The sequence below is a fragment of the Pan paniscus genome, chromosome 8 (assembly GCF_029289425.2).
Source record: "Pan paniscus chromosome 8, NHGRI_mPanPan1-v2.0_pri, whole genome shotgun sequence".
Taxonomy (NCBI): domain Eukaryota; kingdom Metazoa; phylum Chordata; class Mammalia; order Primates; family Hominidae; genus Pan; species Pan paniscus.
Genome location: NC_073257.2, coordinates 24,526,032 through 24,545,556, shown reverse-complemented (window position 1 = coordinate 24,545,556; position 19,525 = coordinate 24,526,032). Strand labels below are relative to the sequence as shown.

At 39.0% G+C, this 19,525-nt stretch overlaps 1 protein-coding gene across 3 annotated transcripts in view; it reads left to right on the top strand.

The window, feature by feature from the left end:
- The window catches only part of UPF2 (UPF2 regulator of nonsense mediated mRNA decay), a 123,191-nt gene that overhangs the window by 24,111 nt on the left and 79,555 nt on the right, over positions 1–19,525 (top strand). For all 3 annotated transcript variants that reach the window (XM_034929942.2, XM_034929943.2, XM_008953147.4), the window contains exons 4-7: positions 4,939–5,099; positions 14,371–14,568; positions 17,271–17,420; positions 19,086–19,189. In XM_034929942.2, the coding sequence (XP_034785833.1) occupies positions 4,939–5,099; positions 14,371–14,568; positions 17,271–17,420; positions 19,086–19,189 (613 nt within the window). The remainder of the gene's footprint in view (positions 1–4,938; positions 5,100–14,370; positions 14,569–17,270; positions 17,421–19,085; positions 19,190–19,525) is intronic.

The window sequence follows — 19,525 nt, the reverse complement described above, 5'->3', positions numbered from 1 at the left end:
TTCAGCTTTATGTAATTGATGTATTTCTAAAAAGGCAATAATTAAAATATGTGATGAAATCATATTTTCAGCTTGATTTTGGTTATATTTTCAGTGATACATTCCCATGGAATTCACATGAGAAGTTTTGGTCATATTTTTTGATAACATTGATGTAAAGCAGAGATACTTGTTGGTCAGATGTGTTGTGTAATATTTAGTTCCCTCAAGTGGGTTTTCAAAAACAATTAAACTGAAAACCTTTTCCTGTGAGTTGCATAAAGTTACAAAAAATACCCTGACATTTTTAGTACCTACATTTAAACATGTTTAATTTCATTAGAATTTCTAAAGGATCCTTGGGTTTATTTATTTATTCATTTATTTTTTGAGGCAGGGTCTCACTCTGTCACCCAGGCTGCAGCACAGTGGCACGGTCACAGCTTACTGCAGCCTCGACCTCCTGGGTTCAGGTAATCCTCCCACCTCAACCTCCTGAGTAGCTAGGACTGTAGGTGCCCACCACCGCATCCAACTAATTTTTGTTTTTTTTTTGTTTTTGAGACGGAGTCTTGCTCTGTCCCCCAGGCTAGAGTGCAGTGGTGTGGTCTTGGCTCACTGCAACCTTTGCCTCCCGGATTCAAGTGATTCTCCTGCCTCAGCCTCCTGAGTAGCTGGGATTACAGGTGCATGCCACCATGCCTGGCTAATTTTTGTATTTTTAGCAGAGATGGAGTTTCACCATGTTGGTCAGGGTGATCTTGAACTCCTGACTTTGTGGTCCACCCGCCTCAGCCTCCCAAAGTGTTGGGATAATAGGTGTGAGCCATAGCACCTGGCCAATTTTTGTATTTTTTGTAAAGATGGAATTTCACCATGCTGCCCAGGTTGGTCTCGGACTTGTTGGCTCAAGCAATCGGCCCTCCTTGGCCTCCCAAAGTGCTAGGATTACAGGCGTTAGCCGCTGTGCCAGGCCGATCCTTAGGTTTTTAAATGTTCAGGCACTATAATGAGTTATTTCTCTGCTTTGTCTGTATATTGTCTTACTGCATGCTATGGATTTAGTCAGTTCAGTAAATGTGTATTACTTAGATGTCAAAGAAAGGATATATGGCTACATATGTCAGTTTTATATATAACAGAAGTCATATTGTATTAATTGGCATTCTGTCCTGCTAACCAAGTGCTCGGTGTAAGACATCATTAAAAACAAAACAAAACAAAAGAAAAAATCTGGGGGTTGGAGGGCCAGGGGAGGGATAACATTAGGAGAAATACCTAACGTAGATGACAGGTTGATGGGTGCAGCAAACCACCATGGCACGTGTATACCTATGTAACAAACCTGCACATTTTGCACATGTATCCCAGAACTTAAAGTATAATAATAATAAAAAAATGGGAGTAAAAGGCTTATGGAGCTATAAAACGAACAAACAAAACCCAAAATCTAAACTTTTCTTGAGGACTGTTCTCACTGAATAGTAACTTAAGTACACACTCATTAGTTAGGTAAGTTAGTGCTGTTAATGCATTTGATCATGGAATTAAGGGGAGGGTAAGGAGTATCAGTGAAGCTTTAAAGTTTTGGTTGGTTCCAGCAGTACTGGAGAGGAACTGGAAAGCAGACTCAGGGAACCATCATAGAATGAAATCACTTTTAATGGACTCAGCGCAAAGTCACAGGCAAATCCACACGTGAAACTGAGGAAAAGGACTGTTCATTTTTGTTTTCATAAGGTAGTCATCACCTTGCTACTGCTTATATGTTAGAAATCCTTAGTGTGATTATTATGTATCTCAATGGACTGGATGTTTGTTCTTTGGATGACCAAAATGTCAGAACTTGTTAAGAGAATTAAAGTTTTGGGTTATGTTATTCTGAGATATATTTTCCGATTTCTTTTCAAGTATGAAATAATGTTGCATAGTAATTGTCATTAGGGGTTTTGAAATCTCTTAGAACCAGTATTATCCCTTTAATATAATTTGCTTCAGAATAAACTCTTCGGTTTTTGTTCTTTAATTTTTTTTCAGACTAAAGTGCCATGGAATAAACTCTTCAATTTTTACCTGTTAACATTTTTCTTAATACATTGAAGATTTTTTTTTTTCCCCCGAGATGGAGTCTCGCTCTGTTGCCCAGGCTGGAGTGCAATGGTGCAATCTCAGCTCACTGCAACCTCTGCCTTCCGAGTTCAAATGATTCTCCTGCCTCAGCCTCCCAAGGAGCTAGGATTACAGGCACCCACCATCGTGCCCGGCTAATTTTTATGTTTTTGTAGAGACGAGTTTTCACCATGGGCCAGGCTGATCTTGAACTCCTCACCTCAGGTGATCTGCCTGCCTTGGCCTCCCAAAGTGCTGGGATTATAGGCGTGAACCACCGTGCCCGGCCCTACATTGCAGATATTTTTAAGTAACTTACTTCTTTTTCTTTTTTTTTTTAGACAGTCTCGCTCTGTCGCCCAGGCTGGAGTACAGTGGTGCAATCTTGGCTCACTGCAACCTCTGCCTCCCGGGTTCAAGTGATTCTCCTGGCTTAGCCTCCCAAGTAGCTGGGATTACAGGCACTTGCTACCACACCCGGCTAATTTTTGTATTTTTAGTAGAGACAGAGTTTCACCATATTGGCCAGGCTGGTCTCAAACTCCTGACCTTGTGATCCTCCCACCTCGGCCTTCCAAAGTTCTGGGATTACAGGCGTGAGCCACCGCGCCCAGCCTAAGTAACCTACTTCTGAGCATTACTTATTCGAGTATTTTATTTAATTTTGGCCGAGTGTGGTGGCTCACATCTGTAATCCCAACATTTTGGGAGTTTGAGGTGGGAGGATTGCTTGAGGCCAGGAGTTTGAGACCAGCTTGGCCAACATAGCCAGACTCCCGTCTCTACAAAAAATAAAAGTAAATTAAAAAAAAATTTTTTTTAATGACTTTTCACTTCCAAAATGAGTTCTATTAGAACTTCTGATTAAAAGTTTTAACAAGCTCATTCAGAGTGCTAATGTTGTGTCTTTCATAGGTATGAATATGTTAAAATGCTGTGGGCTTTTGTTTTAATTTTTTAAAATTCATTCACAAAATTACTGAAAAAATTTTGTTTGTGTTTGTAACAGTAGTCTGAAACACATGTTTGAAGAGGGGGAAACATGCTCTCTAATGACAATATTTTTAGAGAAGCACTTTTTAGCCTGGCTTATTATGGTTAAACTATTTCAACATTTTACTAATGTGTTGGTAGAATGATATCTAATATATATTTAAATAATAAGAAAATGAAATTTCTCATTTTAGACCCTAATAGACCAGATTTGAAAAGAGGAAATAACTGGATTTCATGAATCTATGCACTGATGCACTTGTAATGGGAACTAATATTCGGAAAATTGAAAATATTGTTACTTGAATTGTTATAGTATTTATTGATTTATTTATTTATGAGACAAGAGTCTGACTCTGTCACCCAGGCTGGAGTGCAGTGGCACGATCTCAGCTCACTGCAACCTCCGCCTCCCAGGTTCAAGCGATTCTTCTGCCACGGCCTCCTGAGTAACTGGGATTACAGGTGCCCGCCATTGCACCTGGCTAATTTTTGTATTTTTAGTAGAGACGAGGTTTTGCCATGTTGACCAGGCTGGTCTCAAACTCCTGACCTCAGGTGATCGGCCTGCCTCGTCCTCCCAGAGTGCTGGGATTATAGGCGTGAGTCACCATGCCTGGCCGAATTGTTATAGTACTTAAACAAAAGCTTATGTGAGTAGAAATAGGGTAAAATGGGAAAGTTTTGACATTGTTTCAAATAATCTGGGAAGAATAAGTATAGGCATTATTTTTCTGCCTTTTTCTCTGTAACTTTTAGAAGATGGAAGATGGCATTACAGAAAACCTCGTTTTCTTCACTGTTCATAAGAAAACGCAAATAACAAGAAATAAAAAACTTCTAAGTATTACTTGTAAAAATAACTTTTATAATTTATAATTGACTTTTTGAAACAATGTATTTGCATTATGGTTTATAAATTTCAAATATTATAGTACCACATGGATATTTTGTATGTAAAAAATTGGATCCAGCTGTATAAGTCTCAGTGATTTATACGAATATAATAAGACTTTTACTCTATACATTTTGGTGTTTTCAGTAGTTTTGCATTTGTAGTTAGGGGCTTATTGGTGTATTCTTGCAAAGTGGAAGAGTGGTTATGTCCTTAGTTCCTTGATAAGGGCTGGCCTGAGTAAGTGGACTTCTCAGTATTTGTTACCTGGATAAATAACCAGTACTTGCACAGTAGATTGAGAATTGGCTGTGCGGAAGATTGTGGGCTTTTTCAAAAGATAATCTTGATTCAAATCATTATGGAAGTTTAAGGATAACTGATTCTGTTTCTTTTGAACCTATTCAAAATCTGTTGGTTTTGAAAACTGAGTTGTGTAGTTGTGTTAAATATTTTTGGTTAGCTCTGTATGTCTGAGGGGAGTATGACAGTAATAAAAAACCAAATAATTTTTGATTATTTTGTGATATATTGTTAAATATGATATTTCTGATTCAAATCATGGAGGTTTAAGAATAATTGATTCTTTGTATAACCTGTTGCTTTTGAAAATTGGCTTGTGTAGTTGTGCTAGTTTTGGTTAACTCTATATCTGAGAAGAGTGTGACTGTAATAAAATACTGAATAATTTAAAATTATTTAGATGTATATTGTTAAATATTGTATTTCAGCAAGCATGCTGCATATTCTTTGAGGAACCAGTGTTAAAATTTAAATGTTCAGGTGAATTTGATTATACATTTCAGATACATTTTGAAAATATTAGATTCAAATGTTAAATAAAAATGAAGATTATACTAAATTTGTATGAGAAAATCAAATTATGGAATGTTTCCCATATATAACAATTTGTGATCACATCTATTTTGATAAGACTGTCAGATGATTTCATTTGTTTATAGGCGCATTCTACATTCTAAAGGGGAGCTCAGTGAAGATAGACATAAACAGTATGAGGAATTTGCTATGTCTTACCAGAAGCTGCTGGCAAATTCTCAATCCTTAGCAGACCTTTTGGATGAAAATATGCCAGATCTTCCTCAAGACAAACCAACACCAGAAGGTAAGAGATATCCTTAAAAACAAACATTGTGTTTTCTGTAAGCACTGTCACTTACCTTTAGGCTTGTCAGATGTGCAGTATTGAGAATTTAAGTTTTTAAAATGGCTTCAACATTTTCAAAATGGGCCAAGCATGGTGGCTCATGCCTGTAACCTCAACACTTTGGGAATCCAAGGTAAGAGGATTGCTTGAGACCAGGAGTTTGATAGCAGCCTGGGCAACATAGTGAGACCCCATCTCTATTAAAAAAAATTTTTCTTAAATAAAGAAATGGTATTAAAACCTATTGATAATCTTGAAAAGCTATTTGAAATGATCCCTGAATGGAAGAGTCTCTGGACATAGAAAATAATAATTAACTCATGATAATATGATGAGTTCATTCAGGTTCTTGTGTAATAGATAGATATCTTTGAATTTCCTGGCAATTCTGTTTACTTAGAAATCTTAAGGGTGGCCGGGCGCAGTGGCTCATGCCTGTAATCCCAGCACTTTGGGAGGCCGAGGCGGGAGGATCACAAGGTCAGGAGTTCAAGACCAGCCTGACCAACATTGAAACGCCGTCTCTACTAAAAATACAAAAATTAGCTGGGTGTGGTGGCACGTGCCTGTAGTCCCAGCTACTTAGGAGGCTGAGGCAGGAGAATTGCGTGAACCTGGCAGGCAGAGGTTGCAGTGAGCCGAGATTGTGCCACTGCACTCCAGCCTGGATGACAGAGTGAGACCCTGTCTCAAAAAAAAAAAAAATGTTAAGGGTGAAGTATTTGTAAAATATCCTTCTATAATTAAAGAAAAATTTATATTTAATATCCTCAGTAAGAAATACCTATTGTATACTGTGAATGCATTTATTGTATTTATATATAATAATGTACATAATTCTTACACTTTTTTTTTTGAGACAGAGTCTTGCTCTGTCGCTCAGGCTGGAGTGCAGTGGCACAATCTCGGCTCACTGCAGCCTCTGCCTCTTGGGCTCAAATGATTCTCCTGCGTCAGTCTCCCAAGTAGCTGGGACTGCAGGTGTGCACCACCATGTCTGGCTAATTAGAGGCAAGGTTTTACCATGTTTCTCAGGCTGGTCTCAAACTCCTTAGCTCAAGCAGTCCTCCTGCCTTGGCCTCCCAAAGTGCTGAGATTATAGGTGTGAGCCACTGCACCCAGGCTCCTATTCAATATCTCAAAGCTCATTCTCAAACTTTTTTTTTTTTTTTTTTGACGGAGTCTTGCTCTGTTGCCCAGGCTGGAGTGCAGTGGCGCGGTCTCTGCTCACTGCAAGCTCCGCCTCCCAGGTTCAGGCCATTCTTCTGCCTCAGCCTCCCGAATAGCTGGGACTACAGGCACCCACGACCACGCCCACCTAAGTTTTTGTGTTTTTAGTAGAGACGGGGTTTCACCATGTTAGCCAGGATGATCTCGATCTCCTGACCTCATGATTGAGAATTGGCTGTGGGCCGAGGTACACCTCGGCCTCCCAATGTGCTGAGATTACAGGCGTGAGCCACTGTGCCTGGCCAAACTTTTTAAATGTTTTAAAAAAGTTTCATCATAGAATTTGTGTTTTGGTTGACCCTGGCTTGTTTCTCAGAACTTTCTCAGTGTATTTGTTAAGATATTTTAGAACCAAAATCTCTTTATAATATTTAGCATATGGCTGGGTGCGGTGGCTCACGCCTCTAATCCCAGCACTTTGGGAGGCCAGGGCAGGTGGATCATGAGGTCAGGAGTTCGAGACCAGCTTGGCCAACATGGTGAAACCGTGTCTCTACTAAAGATACAAAAGCTAGCTGGGCATGGTGGTGTGCGCCTGCAATCCCAGCTACTCAGGAGGCTGAGGCAGGAGAATCGCTTGAACCTGGGAGGCAGAGGTTACAGAGAACCAAGATCGCGCCATTGCACTCCAGCCTGGGCGAGACTCCATCTCAAAAAAAAAAAAATTTAGCATACTTGGGTATTGATTCAGTTGGTTTCTTTACCCCTTTTCTCTAATTGTCATACTGAAATTTAAGCTAATTTTTCTTTTCATTTTAAATGACTTTAAATTTATTATTATTATTATTATTTTTGAGACAGAGTTTCGCTCTTGTTGCCCAGGCTGGAGTGCAAAGGTGCGATCTCGGCTCACTGCAACTTCTGCCTCCCAGGTTCAAGCAATTCTCCTGCCTCAGCCTCCTGAGTAGCTGGGATTACAGGCATGTGCCACTACACCTGGCTAATTTTGTATTTTTAGTAGAGACAGGGTCTCTCATTGTTGGTCAGGCTGGTCTCGGACTCCCAACCTCAGGTGATCTGTCCGTCTCAGCCTCCCAAAGTGCTGGGATTACAGGTGTGAGCCACTGCCCCCTGTCATGACTTTAAATGTATTTTTAGACATTTTCCAGAATTAATAGACCTTGAAAAAATTCTGTCATTGTTTTTATTTTTATTTTTGGAGACAGGCTGGAATGCGATGGTGCAGTCTCGGCTCACTGCAACCTCTGCATCCCAGGTTTAAGCAATTCTTGTGCCTCAGCCTCCCAAGCAATAACTGGGACTACAGATATGCGCCACCAAGCCCAGCTAATTTTTGCATTTTTAGTAGAGATGGGGTTTCACCATGTTGGTCAGGCTGGTCTCGAACTTTGAGCTCAAGTGATCTGCCTGCCTCACCCTCCCCAAGTGCTGGGATTACAGGCATGAGCCACTGTGCCCAGCCCTGTCATTGTTTTTAAAAGATCTTTTTGGCCCGGCATGATGGCTTATGCCTGTAATACCAGGGCTTTGGGAGGCCAAGGCAGGAGGATTGCTTGAGGTGAGTTTGAGACTAGCCTGGGTAACATAGCGAGACCCTGTCTCTACAAAAAATTTTAAAAAATAAAACAAATTTAGCCAGTCATGTGGCACAAGCCTGTAGTCCTAGCTGCTTGGGAGGCTGAGGTGGGAAGATTGCATGAGCCCAGATGTTCAAGGTTACAGTTAGATAATGATCACACCAGGCACTCCAGCCTGGGTGATAGAGTGAGACTCTATCTCTTAAAAAAAATTTTTTTTTTGGACATAGAACTTAAGGGCAAGAGTTTTTTTTTCTTTCAGTACTTTAAAGATGTTACTCCTCTGTCTTCTAGCTTGCATTGTTCCATCAAGAATGCTCCTACCTTTCTGACCTTTGTTCTTATTTATATAATCTATATTTTTTTCTCTCATTGTTTTAAAATTTTTTCATTATCGCTGATTTTTCAAGCATTAGTTATGGTGTAGCTTGGTGTGGTTTTCTTTGTTTCTTGTACTTCGGGTTCCTTGAACTTCTTGGATCTGTGGGTGTATAGTTATCATCAAATTAGGAAAATCTTGACCTTTATTTTTCAATTGTGTTTTCTCTTTCCTCCTTCGTCACCTCTCCTATAGGGACTCAATTACAAGTATTTTAGGTTGTTCAGTTGTCCCACAGTACATTGATGTCCTTTCCTTTTTGTTCTTCATTATTTTTTCCTGCCTTTCCTTTTGGATAGTTTCTGTTGTTATGTCTTCAAGTTCACTAATCTTTTCTTCTACGGTGTCTAATAACTTAATTCCATTTAGAGAAGTCGTTTTTTATATCTTTGTCTTGTCATATTTTCTTTGTATCTGACATGTTCAATCTTGTAGCTTGTTGAACATATGAAATACAGTTACAATAACTGTTTTAAAGTCCTTGTCTACAAATCTCTTGTCATCTGTGTGATTTCCGAGTTGGTTTCAATTGATTGCAGTTGCTTGACCTCCTTTGCATGTCTGGTCATTTTTCTACTTCTTTGGCTGCCCGCTTATGTTTTATTGGATGTGTCCTGGATATTTTTGTATTCTTATAAATATCATTAAGCGTCATCCTGGGGTGCAGTTAAGTTACTTGGAAATAGTTTCATCTTTGAAAGGATGCTTTGTTAGGAGGTACCAGAGCAGCCTTTAATCTAAAGCTAGTTTTTCCTAATACTGAGGCAGTATCTTTCTGGACTTTTTCTGATGAAGTAGAGTCATAGAAGATTCTTCCAGTCAGCCTTGTGGGTATACAGACTATTCCTGGTCCCATGAGCCTCTCTGTGAGTCTTAATTCTTTTCAGTAGTTATTTTCCCAGTCTCACCTAGTTTCCTCACACATAGAGGCTGATCAGTACTCAGGTGAACATTTTGTTTCCTTATACATAGGAGCTGATCAGTACTCAGCTGAATGTTCAAGGAGACTCTGCAAATGTTTTGAAGTCTATCTTTGTGCTGGTTTCTCCTCTCTGGTACTGTGTCCTGGGAACTCTGCCTACCTTGGGTAGAGTATTACCAGACCCTCAGCTCTCATCCTCAACTCAGGGAGACTGCCTGGCTTCTCACTTACTTGGCCACAGCCTGGAAAAATCTCTTTATGAAGTAAGCTGGGGCAATTGTAGAGCTGAGTTTTTTGTCTGCTCCCTATCAGGGATTATTTTCCTATACCGCCTGATGTCCAGTGTTTGAAAATCATTGTTTTAATATTGTTTGCTTGAATCTTTAGTTATTTTGGGTCACTGATATAGTACTTCACCTTGTGCAGAAGAGGCTTACATTGTCCAGTGATCAGAATATCCTTTATTCTATAGCCACTTTTTCCAGTTAATCATGTCTTAGATTTTTTTCATTTTAATACATTAGTGCCATCTAATTATTTTTAATTGCTACATAGTAATATCCTTTTGTATGGTTGTTCTGTAATTTACTTGTCCTCTGTTGATTAACACTTAATATTTCTGGCTTTTAGCTATTATTGTCAGTGCTGTAACAAAATCTCTGAACCTGCTTCTTTCTGTATATATGCTAGTATTTACAGGATACATTTCTAGAAGTAGAATTCTTGGGTTAAAAGGATATATGCATTTTAAGTTTCAATATATGATGCCATATTTTCTATTAAAGAAATTTACAGCAACCCAAATGCCCATCAATAATAGACTAGATAGAGAAAATGTGGTACATATACACCATGGAATACTATGCAGCCATAAAAAAGAGTGAGTTCATGTCCTTTGCAGGGACATGGATGAAGCTGGAAGCCATCATTCTCAGCAAACTAACATAGGAAAAAAACCAAATACCACATGTTCTCACTCATAAGTGGGAGTTGAACAGTGAGAACACATGGACACAGGGAGGGGAACAACACACACTGGGGCCTGTTGGGAGGTTGCGGGTAAGGGGAGGGAGAGCATTAGGACAAATACCTAATGCATGCGGGACTTAAAACCTAGGTGACGGGTTGGTAAGTGCAGCAAACCACCATGGAACATGTATACCTATGTAACACACCTGCACATTCTGCACATGTATCTTGGAACTTAAAAAAAAAAAATTTACATGCCACTAAGTGTATGAGAATGAATGTTTCTTTTCTTTTTTTTTTTTTTTTTTTGAGATGGTGTCTTGCTCTGTCACCCAGGCTGGAGTACATTGGTGCGATCTAAGCTCACTGCAAGCTCCGCCTCCCGGGTTCAAGCGATTCTCCTGCCTCAGCCTCCTGAGCAGCTGGGACTATAGGCATGTGTCACCATGCCTGGCTAATTTTTTGTATTTTTAGTAGAGATAGGGTTTCACTATGTTAGCCAGGATGGTCTCAATCTCCTGACCTCGTGATCTGCCCACCTCGGCCTCCCCAGGTGCTAGGATTACAGGTATGAGCCACTGCGCCTGGCCCGAGAATGACTGTTTCTTTACACTCTTACCACATTGCAGTTCTTAATTTTTAAATTTGAAGTCAGGTTTTAGCATCTTTAAGTTTATTGGCTGTTTTATAAATGTATTATTTTCCCTGTGAAATTCCTATTTGAATCTTTTATACCCCCACCCCCTGTCCTTTTTCCCCTTGTATCTTTTTAAAAAATTGATTTATAAAAGCACTTGGGAGGCTGAGGTGAGTGGAGCACTTGAGGTCAGGAGTTCTAGACCAGCCTGGCCAACATGGTGAAACCCCATCCCTACAAAAAATACAAAAGTTAGCTGGGTATTGTGGAGTGCGCCTGTAATCCCAGCTACTTGGGAGACTGAAGTGAGACAATTGCTTGAACTCAGGAGGCAGAGGTTGCAGTGAGCTGAGATTGCACTCCAGCCTGGGTGACAGAGCGAGACTCCATATCAGAGAGAAAAAAAAAAGCACTTTGTATATTAAGGAAATTATTATTATTATTATTATTACTTTGAGACGGAGCCTTGCTCTGTTGCCCAGGCTGGAGTGCAGTGACGCGTTCACAGCTCACTACAAGTTCTGCTCCCCAGGTTCACACCATTTTCCTGCCTCAGTCTCCTGAGTAGCTGGGACTACAGGTGCCTGCCACCACGGCCGGCTAATTTTTTGTATTTTTAGTAGAGACGGGGTTTCACTGTGTTAGCTAGGATGGTCTCGATCTCCTGACCTCGTTATCCACCTGCCTCAGCCTCCCAAAGTGTTGGGATTACAGGCGTGAGCCACTGTGCCCGGCCGACGGAAATTATATTTTTTATATGCGTTGCAACTATCACTCCTCTGTTTTTCTCTTGTCCTGTGCCTGTGATATTCCTATTTTTTATTACTTTTGATTTGGTAGTATTTTTACCTCTCAAAAGTTGAATTTCTTTTTTATGATTTACATTATTTTTTAGATACACAAAATATTTATGCATATTATAGATTAAAAAGTGAAAGTTTACTGTCAGATGCATTACATTCTCCAAGGTAACCACTCTTAACAGCTTGATAGTAATGTGTCCAGACTTTACTTTTTTCCAGAAAATATATATAATCAGATATCTCTAGCTTCATTAACTTAGGTGAGATATTTTGCATGATTTCCTTTATTGTTTCAATTATTATTTTTGAGAGCTTTCTGAGTCAGTTCTTGTAGATACATCTCATTCCTTTTAACACCTGATTAATATTACATAGTTGTCTTAGTCTTTTCAGGCTGCTGTAACAAAATACCCTAGACCGGGCAACTTATGAACAACAGAAACTTGTTCCTCTGTCTGGAGTCTGGGAAGTCTAAGATCAAGGTGCCAGCCAAGTTGGTGTCTGGCGAGGACTCTGCTTCATAGATGGGTGGGTGAGTGGGGCTGAAAGTTCTAAGCCTGTAATCACTCGGTCTTTCTGGTGACTGGCTCCATCGTAGAGACCATCCAGAGACTCCACCCTAAGTCACCTCATTAGCATCAGCTGAGGTAGGATCAAAAAGCTTGTTATGAATAACAAAATACATTCCTTTCACTCAGGAAATTCCAAGGGTTTTAGGAGGTCTGCCAGGAACCAAGGACAAACACCAAATATATTTATTATACTATGCTCTATATATTATGGATGTATTCTTTAAATATTGTCAATATTGTCTTCTAGTTTGTTTTTTGCTTTTGTTTATACTTTTCATTAAACAGAAGTTGTAAATATGTCAGTGTTTTTCTTTTTGGTGTATGGGTTTAGTGTCCTAATAAGTCTGTGTTTAAATATATTTTCTGTAAGGAAAGTAAGGAGTTTAAAGGAGCCAGTGTTTTTTTTGTTTTTGGTGTTCTTATTTTCATAAATCACATTTAATGAATAATCTAACTTAGGGTTAATTTTAATTTACATAATCTATTTATAATTCTCATTTGGAGAGAAGTATGTGAGAGTAGATAAGTTCATGAATGGGCTCATAATCATAAAGTAGGAAGTTAATTACTTTCAGTGTTCTGAGTTGATGATCTATAGTTGTATGTACTGCATGTGTGTAAATAGGTACATACTTTCCATTCTCTAATAAGAGATCTGTATGCTTCATCTTTCTTCCCTTCTTTTCCAGTTATCAATTGACTGACATTTATGGCATAAAAGAAAATAAAGGCTGAGCGTGGTCACGCATGCCTGTGATCCCAGCACTTTGAGAGGCTGAGGCAGGTGGATCCCCTGAACTTAGGAGTTTGAGACCAGCCTAGGCAACATAATGAAACCCCATCTCTACTAAAAATAGAAAAATTAGCTGGGCTTGATGACGCATGCCTGTAGTCCCAGCTACTCAGGAGGTTGAGGCAGGAGGATTGCATGAGCCCAGGATTTCGAGGCTATAGTAAGCTATGATCATGTCACTGCACGCCAGCCTTGGCAGCAGAGTGAGACCCTGTCTCAATTCAAAAAAATAAATAATAAATAAACGCTGGGCGTGGTGGCTCACGCCTGTAATCCCAGCACTTTGGGAGGCTGAGGCAGGTGGATCACCTGAGGTCAGGAGTTTGAGACCAACCTGGCCAACATGGCGAAACCCCATCTCTACTAAAAATAACAAAAAATTAGCCAAGTGTGGTGGCGGGCGCCTGTAATCCCAGCTACTTGGGAGGCTGAGGCAGGAAAATTACTTGAAGCTGGGAGGTGGAGGTTGCAGTGAGCTGATGTCGCGCCATTGTACTCCAGCCTGGGTGACAGAGTAAAACTCTGTTTAAAAAAAATAAAATTTCAGGACCCTCTAAATTTATTATAGCAAGGGGGAAATTAAGCCTTGGAGACTGAATTACATAACCAGTATGTATCTTTCCCAAAAAAGACGACTTCTACTAATCAGATTGTTGTAACTGTGCATTAAACCTTATGTGGAAAGATGTTGAAATTACCTAAACTTTCTCTGTATAAACAATCTCAAACTTCTACCCTTTGGAACACTGACTTCTGTTCTTTGGAATCTCTGCTTCCTGGGAGGCTGTCCTCAAACTTTGCAATTGAATAAACTCTCTTTAAAACTAGATTCTGACCTTTTTGATTATTTTAGGTTGACAGTGGCAATCTACCATGTGCCAAGGATTATGCCAAAAGGAGGGATGCTTCTTAAGTAAAGGTTTATGGTCTGTTTTTGGAGATATAAATGGTATATAAGTATGATGTAAATAGTATAGAGGATTATGAGTTGCCAAAAAAAAAAAATACTCATGGGGGAGGTGGGACTTTAAACGGATGTCTTAGGAGTGGCCAGGCTTATATATTTTATTTTTTGATTTTAAGTTTCATGAAAGTAGACCTAATTTATCAAATGGCTACTTAATCTCATATTAATTGCTTAAAACAAATGTAAGAGAAAAAAATCTTTATGTTGTTCTCTAGTCTGTTTTATTTTAGGGCTTTATTTAAAACACAGTTTGTGATTTGGTGTTGAAAACGGTCACATGTGCTTGTTAATTGAAGAAGTTCCTGTCAGTTGAAACACTCAAGATTCAATAGATGTAAAACTGAAAAAATAACTTATGTCATGTTTATCATGCTATAACCTCAAGTTATGTTAATTACTTGTGATTTATTTTATTGTAGAACATGGGCCTGGAATTGATATATTCACACCTGGTAAACCTGGAGAATATGACTTGGAAGGTGGTATATGGGAAGATGAAGATGCTCGGAATTTTTATGAGAACCTCATTGATTTGAAGGCTTTTGTCCCAGCCATCTTGTTTAAAGACAATGAAAAAAGTTGTCAGAATAAAGAGTCCAACAAAGATGATACCAAAGGTAAATTCTAGAGAAAAAATATTTACATTAAGTGCTATAAGAATTAGCTTCAAAATAGTATTTGTAAAAAAAAAAAAAAAAAATTGTAGTTACTAGTTTTGTAATATGAACATTGAGTCATTAGAGTAAATGAGTGACAGAATTATATGGAATGATGGAGCATTAAAGGATGATAATTGACATACTTTTAACAGTGCTGATACATTTAAGTTAATGTGAATTAATTGGAAAGTGTTTGTTTATAATGTCTTGTAGTGAATTCAAGTGAGGTCTTGGTAAGACGCACATTTCCCCCAGGTATCAGATTGTTAGGGCAGGTGTTAGCTCTATGATGCTCGTTACCTGTACTGCCCTTTCTAGGCTAGATAGAACCAACTCTTTGTGAAGAAGAGTGACTTTAGAGAAGTCAGAGCTTTTAGGTCGTTAATAGAGTGGGAGTTTCTGAATGCCGGTTACATTGTGTTTCTCAGGTTTGTCTTACATTTGCCGCTGCTATTCTAATCTAACTCCCATCCTCTCTCACCCAGGTTACTGTAATACCTCCTACTTGGTTGCCCTGTATTTGCTGTTTCCTTCTATGCATTCTTTTTTTTTTTTTTTTTTTTTTTTTGAGGCGGAGTTTTTGCTCTTGTCCAGGCTGGAGTGCAGTCATGTGGTCTCAGCTCACTGCAACCTACGCTTCCCAGGTGCAAGTGTTTCTCCTGCTTTAGCCTCCCAAGTAACTGGGATTACAGAAGTGTGCTGCCACTAAAAATTTGTATTTTTAGTAGAGACGGGGTTTCACCATGTTGGTCAGGCTGGTCTTGAACTCCTGACTTCAAGTGATCCACCTGCCTCAGCTTCCCAAAGTGCTGGGATTACAGGCGTGAGCCACTGCGCTCAGCCTATGCATTCCTAAACGTTAATTTTACTCTCCTGCCTACCTAATGTCCTTGAATAACTTTACATGTACTTGGAATATAATTTAAAATTGTTAACATTGTCTCTAGGACCCTGCATAGTTTCTCTCAGGTTTGCCATTACAATTCTATTACCCTTAATTTGCCATCCTTCTCAGTCTCTGAAATGGGCCCATCTTCTTGCCTTCCTGCCTTCCTGCATTGTTCTGTTTTCTGGTTGGAACCCTCTCCCACCATACCCTATTTGACTACCTTATACATATTAGTTTAATTTCCTCAGATAAATTGTATGTTTTTTTAGAGCAAGGGTCACATTTTAAGATTTTTTCAGAATGTTTGACAGCTTAGCGTCATTCTGAACATGTAGCTGATTAGTAGATGTTTTAGTAGCCAGACATCAGGGGACATTGGGGAGTGAATGCATGCTCCATGTGGGCAGGAGTTTTTCTCTGCTGTACTCACAGGTATATTCCTGGTGCTTAGAACAATACCTAGAACATAGTAGGAATTCAATAAAAGTAGAATGAAAAGATGAATGAATGAGAAAGTAGTAGTCTGTTTTCATCTAGAGGTAGCAAAACTGATTCATACTAGTTAGAGTTTTCGTCCTCCCAAATAAGATATGACATCAAGTATCAGTAAGACATTTCTGTGTTCAATGCAGAAATTAGGAGATTAGAGACTATAAGAGATGAAGCTGAGAAATACCATACTTTCAATTTAAGTATACATTCCTGAACTCAGGTTTTATTGGCTTTTGTTTTTTATTTACGAGAATTTTATTTGATTTGCGAAAACACCAAAGAAGGCTGGTATAGTGAACTTGGATTTACCTATCACTCAACTTCAGTTATTAATATTTTGTCAGTTTTATTCAGCTAAGGTTTGGTTTCTCTTTCTTTTTTATTCTTCCAATTTTGCCTTTTACCAATTACTGGCCATTTTCCTTTGTTGTGTTTCATTTTTTGGTTTTCTCTAACCCTTCACATTGAAATGATAAGGATATTTTCCTAATTGGTCTTTCTACATCTACCCTTTTCTGACTTTCTAATTGATTTTATATATTGCTGCTAAGTTAATTTTCACATCAGATACCTTTTAAATGTTATCCCTTGCATAAAGGAGAAAGTCTCAACTCCTCATCTGGGAGTTTGAGACCCTTTTTAATGTGAGTCCACTGTAATCAGCCTTTTTTCCCCCTCATCTTTAGCATAGATAGATCCTCACGCCATCTAAGTCCTCATCCACACAATCTCTCTCCATCCAGTCATCCATCCATCTCTTCAGTTAACAAATGGTATACATAATCAGAGAAGATATAGCCTTCGTTCTCAATGAGCATAATGTATATATTTTTTTGAGACTTAGTTTCACCCTTTTTGCTCAGGCTCAAGTGCAGTGGTGCTCTCTCGGCTCACTGCATTCTCCACCTCCTGGGTTCAAGCAATTCTCCTGCCTCAGCCTCCTGAGTAGCTGGGATTACAGACATGTGCCACCGTGCCCAGTTAATTTTTGTATTTTTAGTAGAGATGGGGTTTCACCATGTTGGTCAGGCTGGTCTCAAACTCCTGACCTCAGGTGATCCTCCCTCCTCGGCCTCCCAAAGTGCTGGGATTACAGGGGTGAGCCATCATGCCCAGCTGAGCATAATGTGTTTTATAAAATCTAAATATATTAACTTCAGTTGCCAGGTATACATGCAGCTTCTAAAAGAACCTGCAGATTTTGTGAGTCTTAATCTACTTTTGTGCAGCAGGATTTTCATGACTTTGAATTTAGGTATACTTGTTTGTTTTTCAACAGAGGCAAAAGAATCTAAGGAGAATAAGGAGGTATCAAGTCCCGATGATTTGGAACTTGAGTTGGAGAATCTAGAAATTAATGATGACACCTTAGAATTAGAGGGTGGAGATGAAGCTGAAGATCTTACAAAGAAACTTCTTGATGAACAAGGTAAAGAACTAATTTACCAACTTTCATTTTTAATTGGTTTTTACACACAGAGCTCTTGCCTAAGAATATAGATCTTTTCTCCTTAATTCTGTGTTTTTTAATTCCTTGTTTTTCTGTTGTTTTCAGTCCATCACTGTTTTCAGAATTTGATTTATAACAGGACACTACATACCCAGTATTGTGTGTCTACAAACTTTAATGATCATCTAAATTTTAAATACCTTAGTTCTAAATAATTTTTTTTTTTTTTTTTTTTTTTGAGACTAAGTCTCACTCTTGTCCTCCAGGCTGGAATGCAATGGTACGATCTTGGCTCACTGCAACTTCTGCCTCCTGGGTTCAAGCAATTCTCCTGCCTCAGCCTCCCACGTAGCTGGGATTACAGCTGCCTGCCACCATGCCCAGCTAATTTTTGTATTTTTAGTAGAGATGGGGTTTCACCATGTTGGCCAGACTTGTCTCAAACTCCTGACCTCAGGTGATCCGCCTGCCTTGGCTCCCAAACTGCTGGGATTACAGGCATGAGCCACCGCACCCGGCCCTAAATATCTTAAAATATACTTTTCTCGCTACCCCTTCTATGATAGAATAAAGATACTTACACTTTTCTGAGAACTTGATAGCATTCTCCTGATTGATTTAATTCTATGACATAATCTTTACAAACAACATAAATGTATTTGAAGGTTATTCTGAAATGATTACTAGGTGGGAATATGACTAGCTTATCAGTTCATCTGTTAATTTTGTCTGTCTTTATAATTGAGTTGTGTTTTGTATTCAGTAATACAAATATTACATTTATTCCCTAAATGCTTCCTATCGAGTTTTGAGTTGATTAGCTAGGATTCCTTTATTTATTTACTTTTTTGAGACAGGGTTTCACTCTTGCCCAGGCTGGAGTGCCATGGCATGATCATAATTGACTGCAGCCTCAAACTCCCGAGCTCAAGTCATCCTCCTGCATCAGCCTCCAAGTAGCTGGGACTGTAGACGTGCACCACCACACCCAGCTTATTTTACTTTATTTTATTTTGTTTTATTTTATTTTATATTTTTTAGAGACAGGGTCTTGCTATGTTACCCAGACTGGTCTTGGACTCCTGGCCTCAAGTGATCCCCCTGCCTCAGCCTCCCAAGGCCCTGGCATTATAGGCATGAGCCATCACACCTGGCCAAGATTCTTTATTAGAAGGATGCCTTCTGTCAATATTGCTTTTCTCTCTGTTGGCTTTGCCCTATCTTACTGCAGATTCTTTCTCTATGTAAACCAGCCACCCTCCTTAGAATTACATGAAATAGGGAGGCTTAGTTCTTCAAAAGCAAGAATTGGGAGTGCTGTTAATGGAAGAACATGGGGGAAGGGATGCTGGGCAGACACAAATAACATTTACCATAACACTGCATGCTTTTTCTGACCAAGTTTTTGTGCCTAATGCAAAAAGTTTGACTTTTATAGTTGATACCTGAAGGACTGTAGTGAATTGATGTTATGATTCTAGAGTTACCTAAACTTTCTAGGATAATATTCTAAAAAATGACTAATGTTTTCCTGGGCACAAAAATTGGTCTAGATTATCTATTTTCCAAATAATTCATCATTGGATGTTTTTATTCTGTGTTCTCTTTTTTTTTTAACCTATTTAAAAACTAATTTTACATTAGAACAAGAAGATGAGGAAGCCAGCACTGGATCTCATCTCAAGCTCATAGTAGATGCTTTCCTACAGCAGTTACCCAACTGTGTCAACCGAGATCTGATAGACAAGGTATTGGTATCTCTGTGTAACTTTATTCAAGCACATGGACCTTGTAGGAGTCCTCTGATAAGGAATGTCTATGGTTTTTAGACTATTTGAGCTAAAAAGTCCACCATTTCTTCAAATAAAGTCTTAGATGGAAATTCAGCATAAGCAGACAAAATTGGATGTAATTCATAGATGCTCTGTTTGGGTATAGAATTGGCTGTAGCATCCTGTCCTGTTCATACATGGATCCCATAGTTTGGAAAATATTGTTTTAGATCAAAGGTGCTAAAAGTATGGTTTCTGGATTTTTAATGGCTTTGAGGCACTTCCTGGGGTTCTGTGAGGTCAAAAATTCTT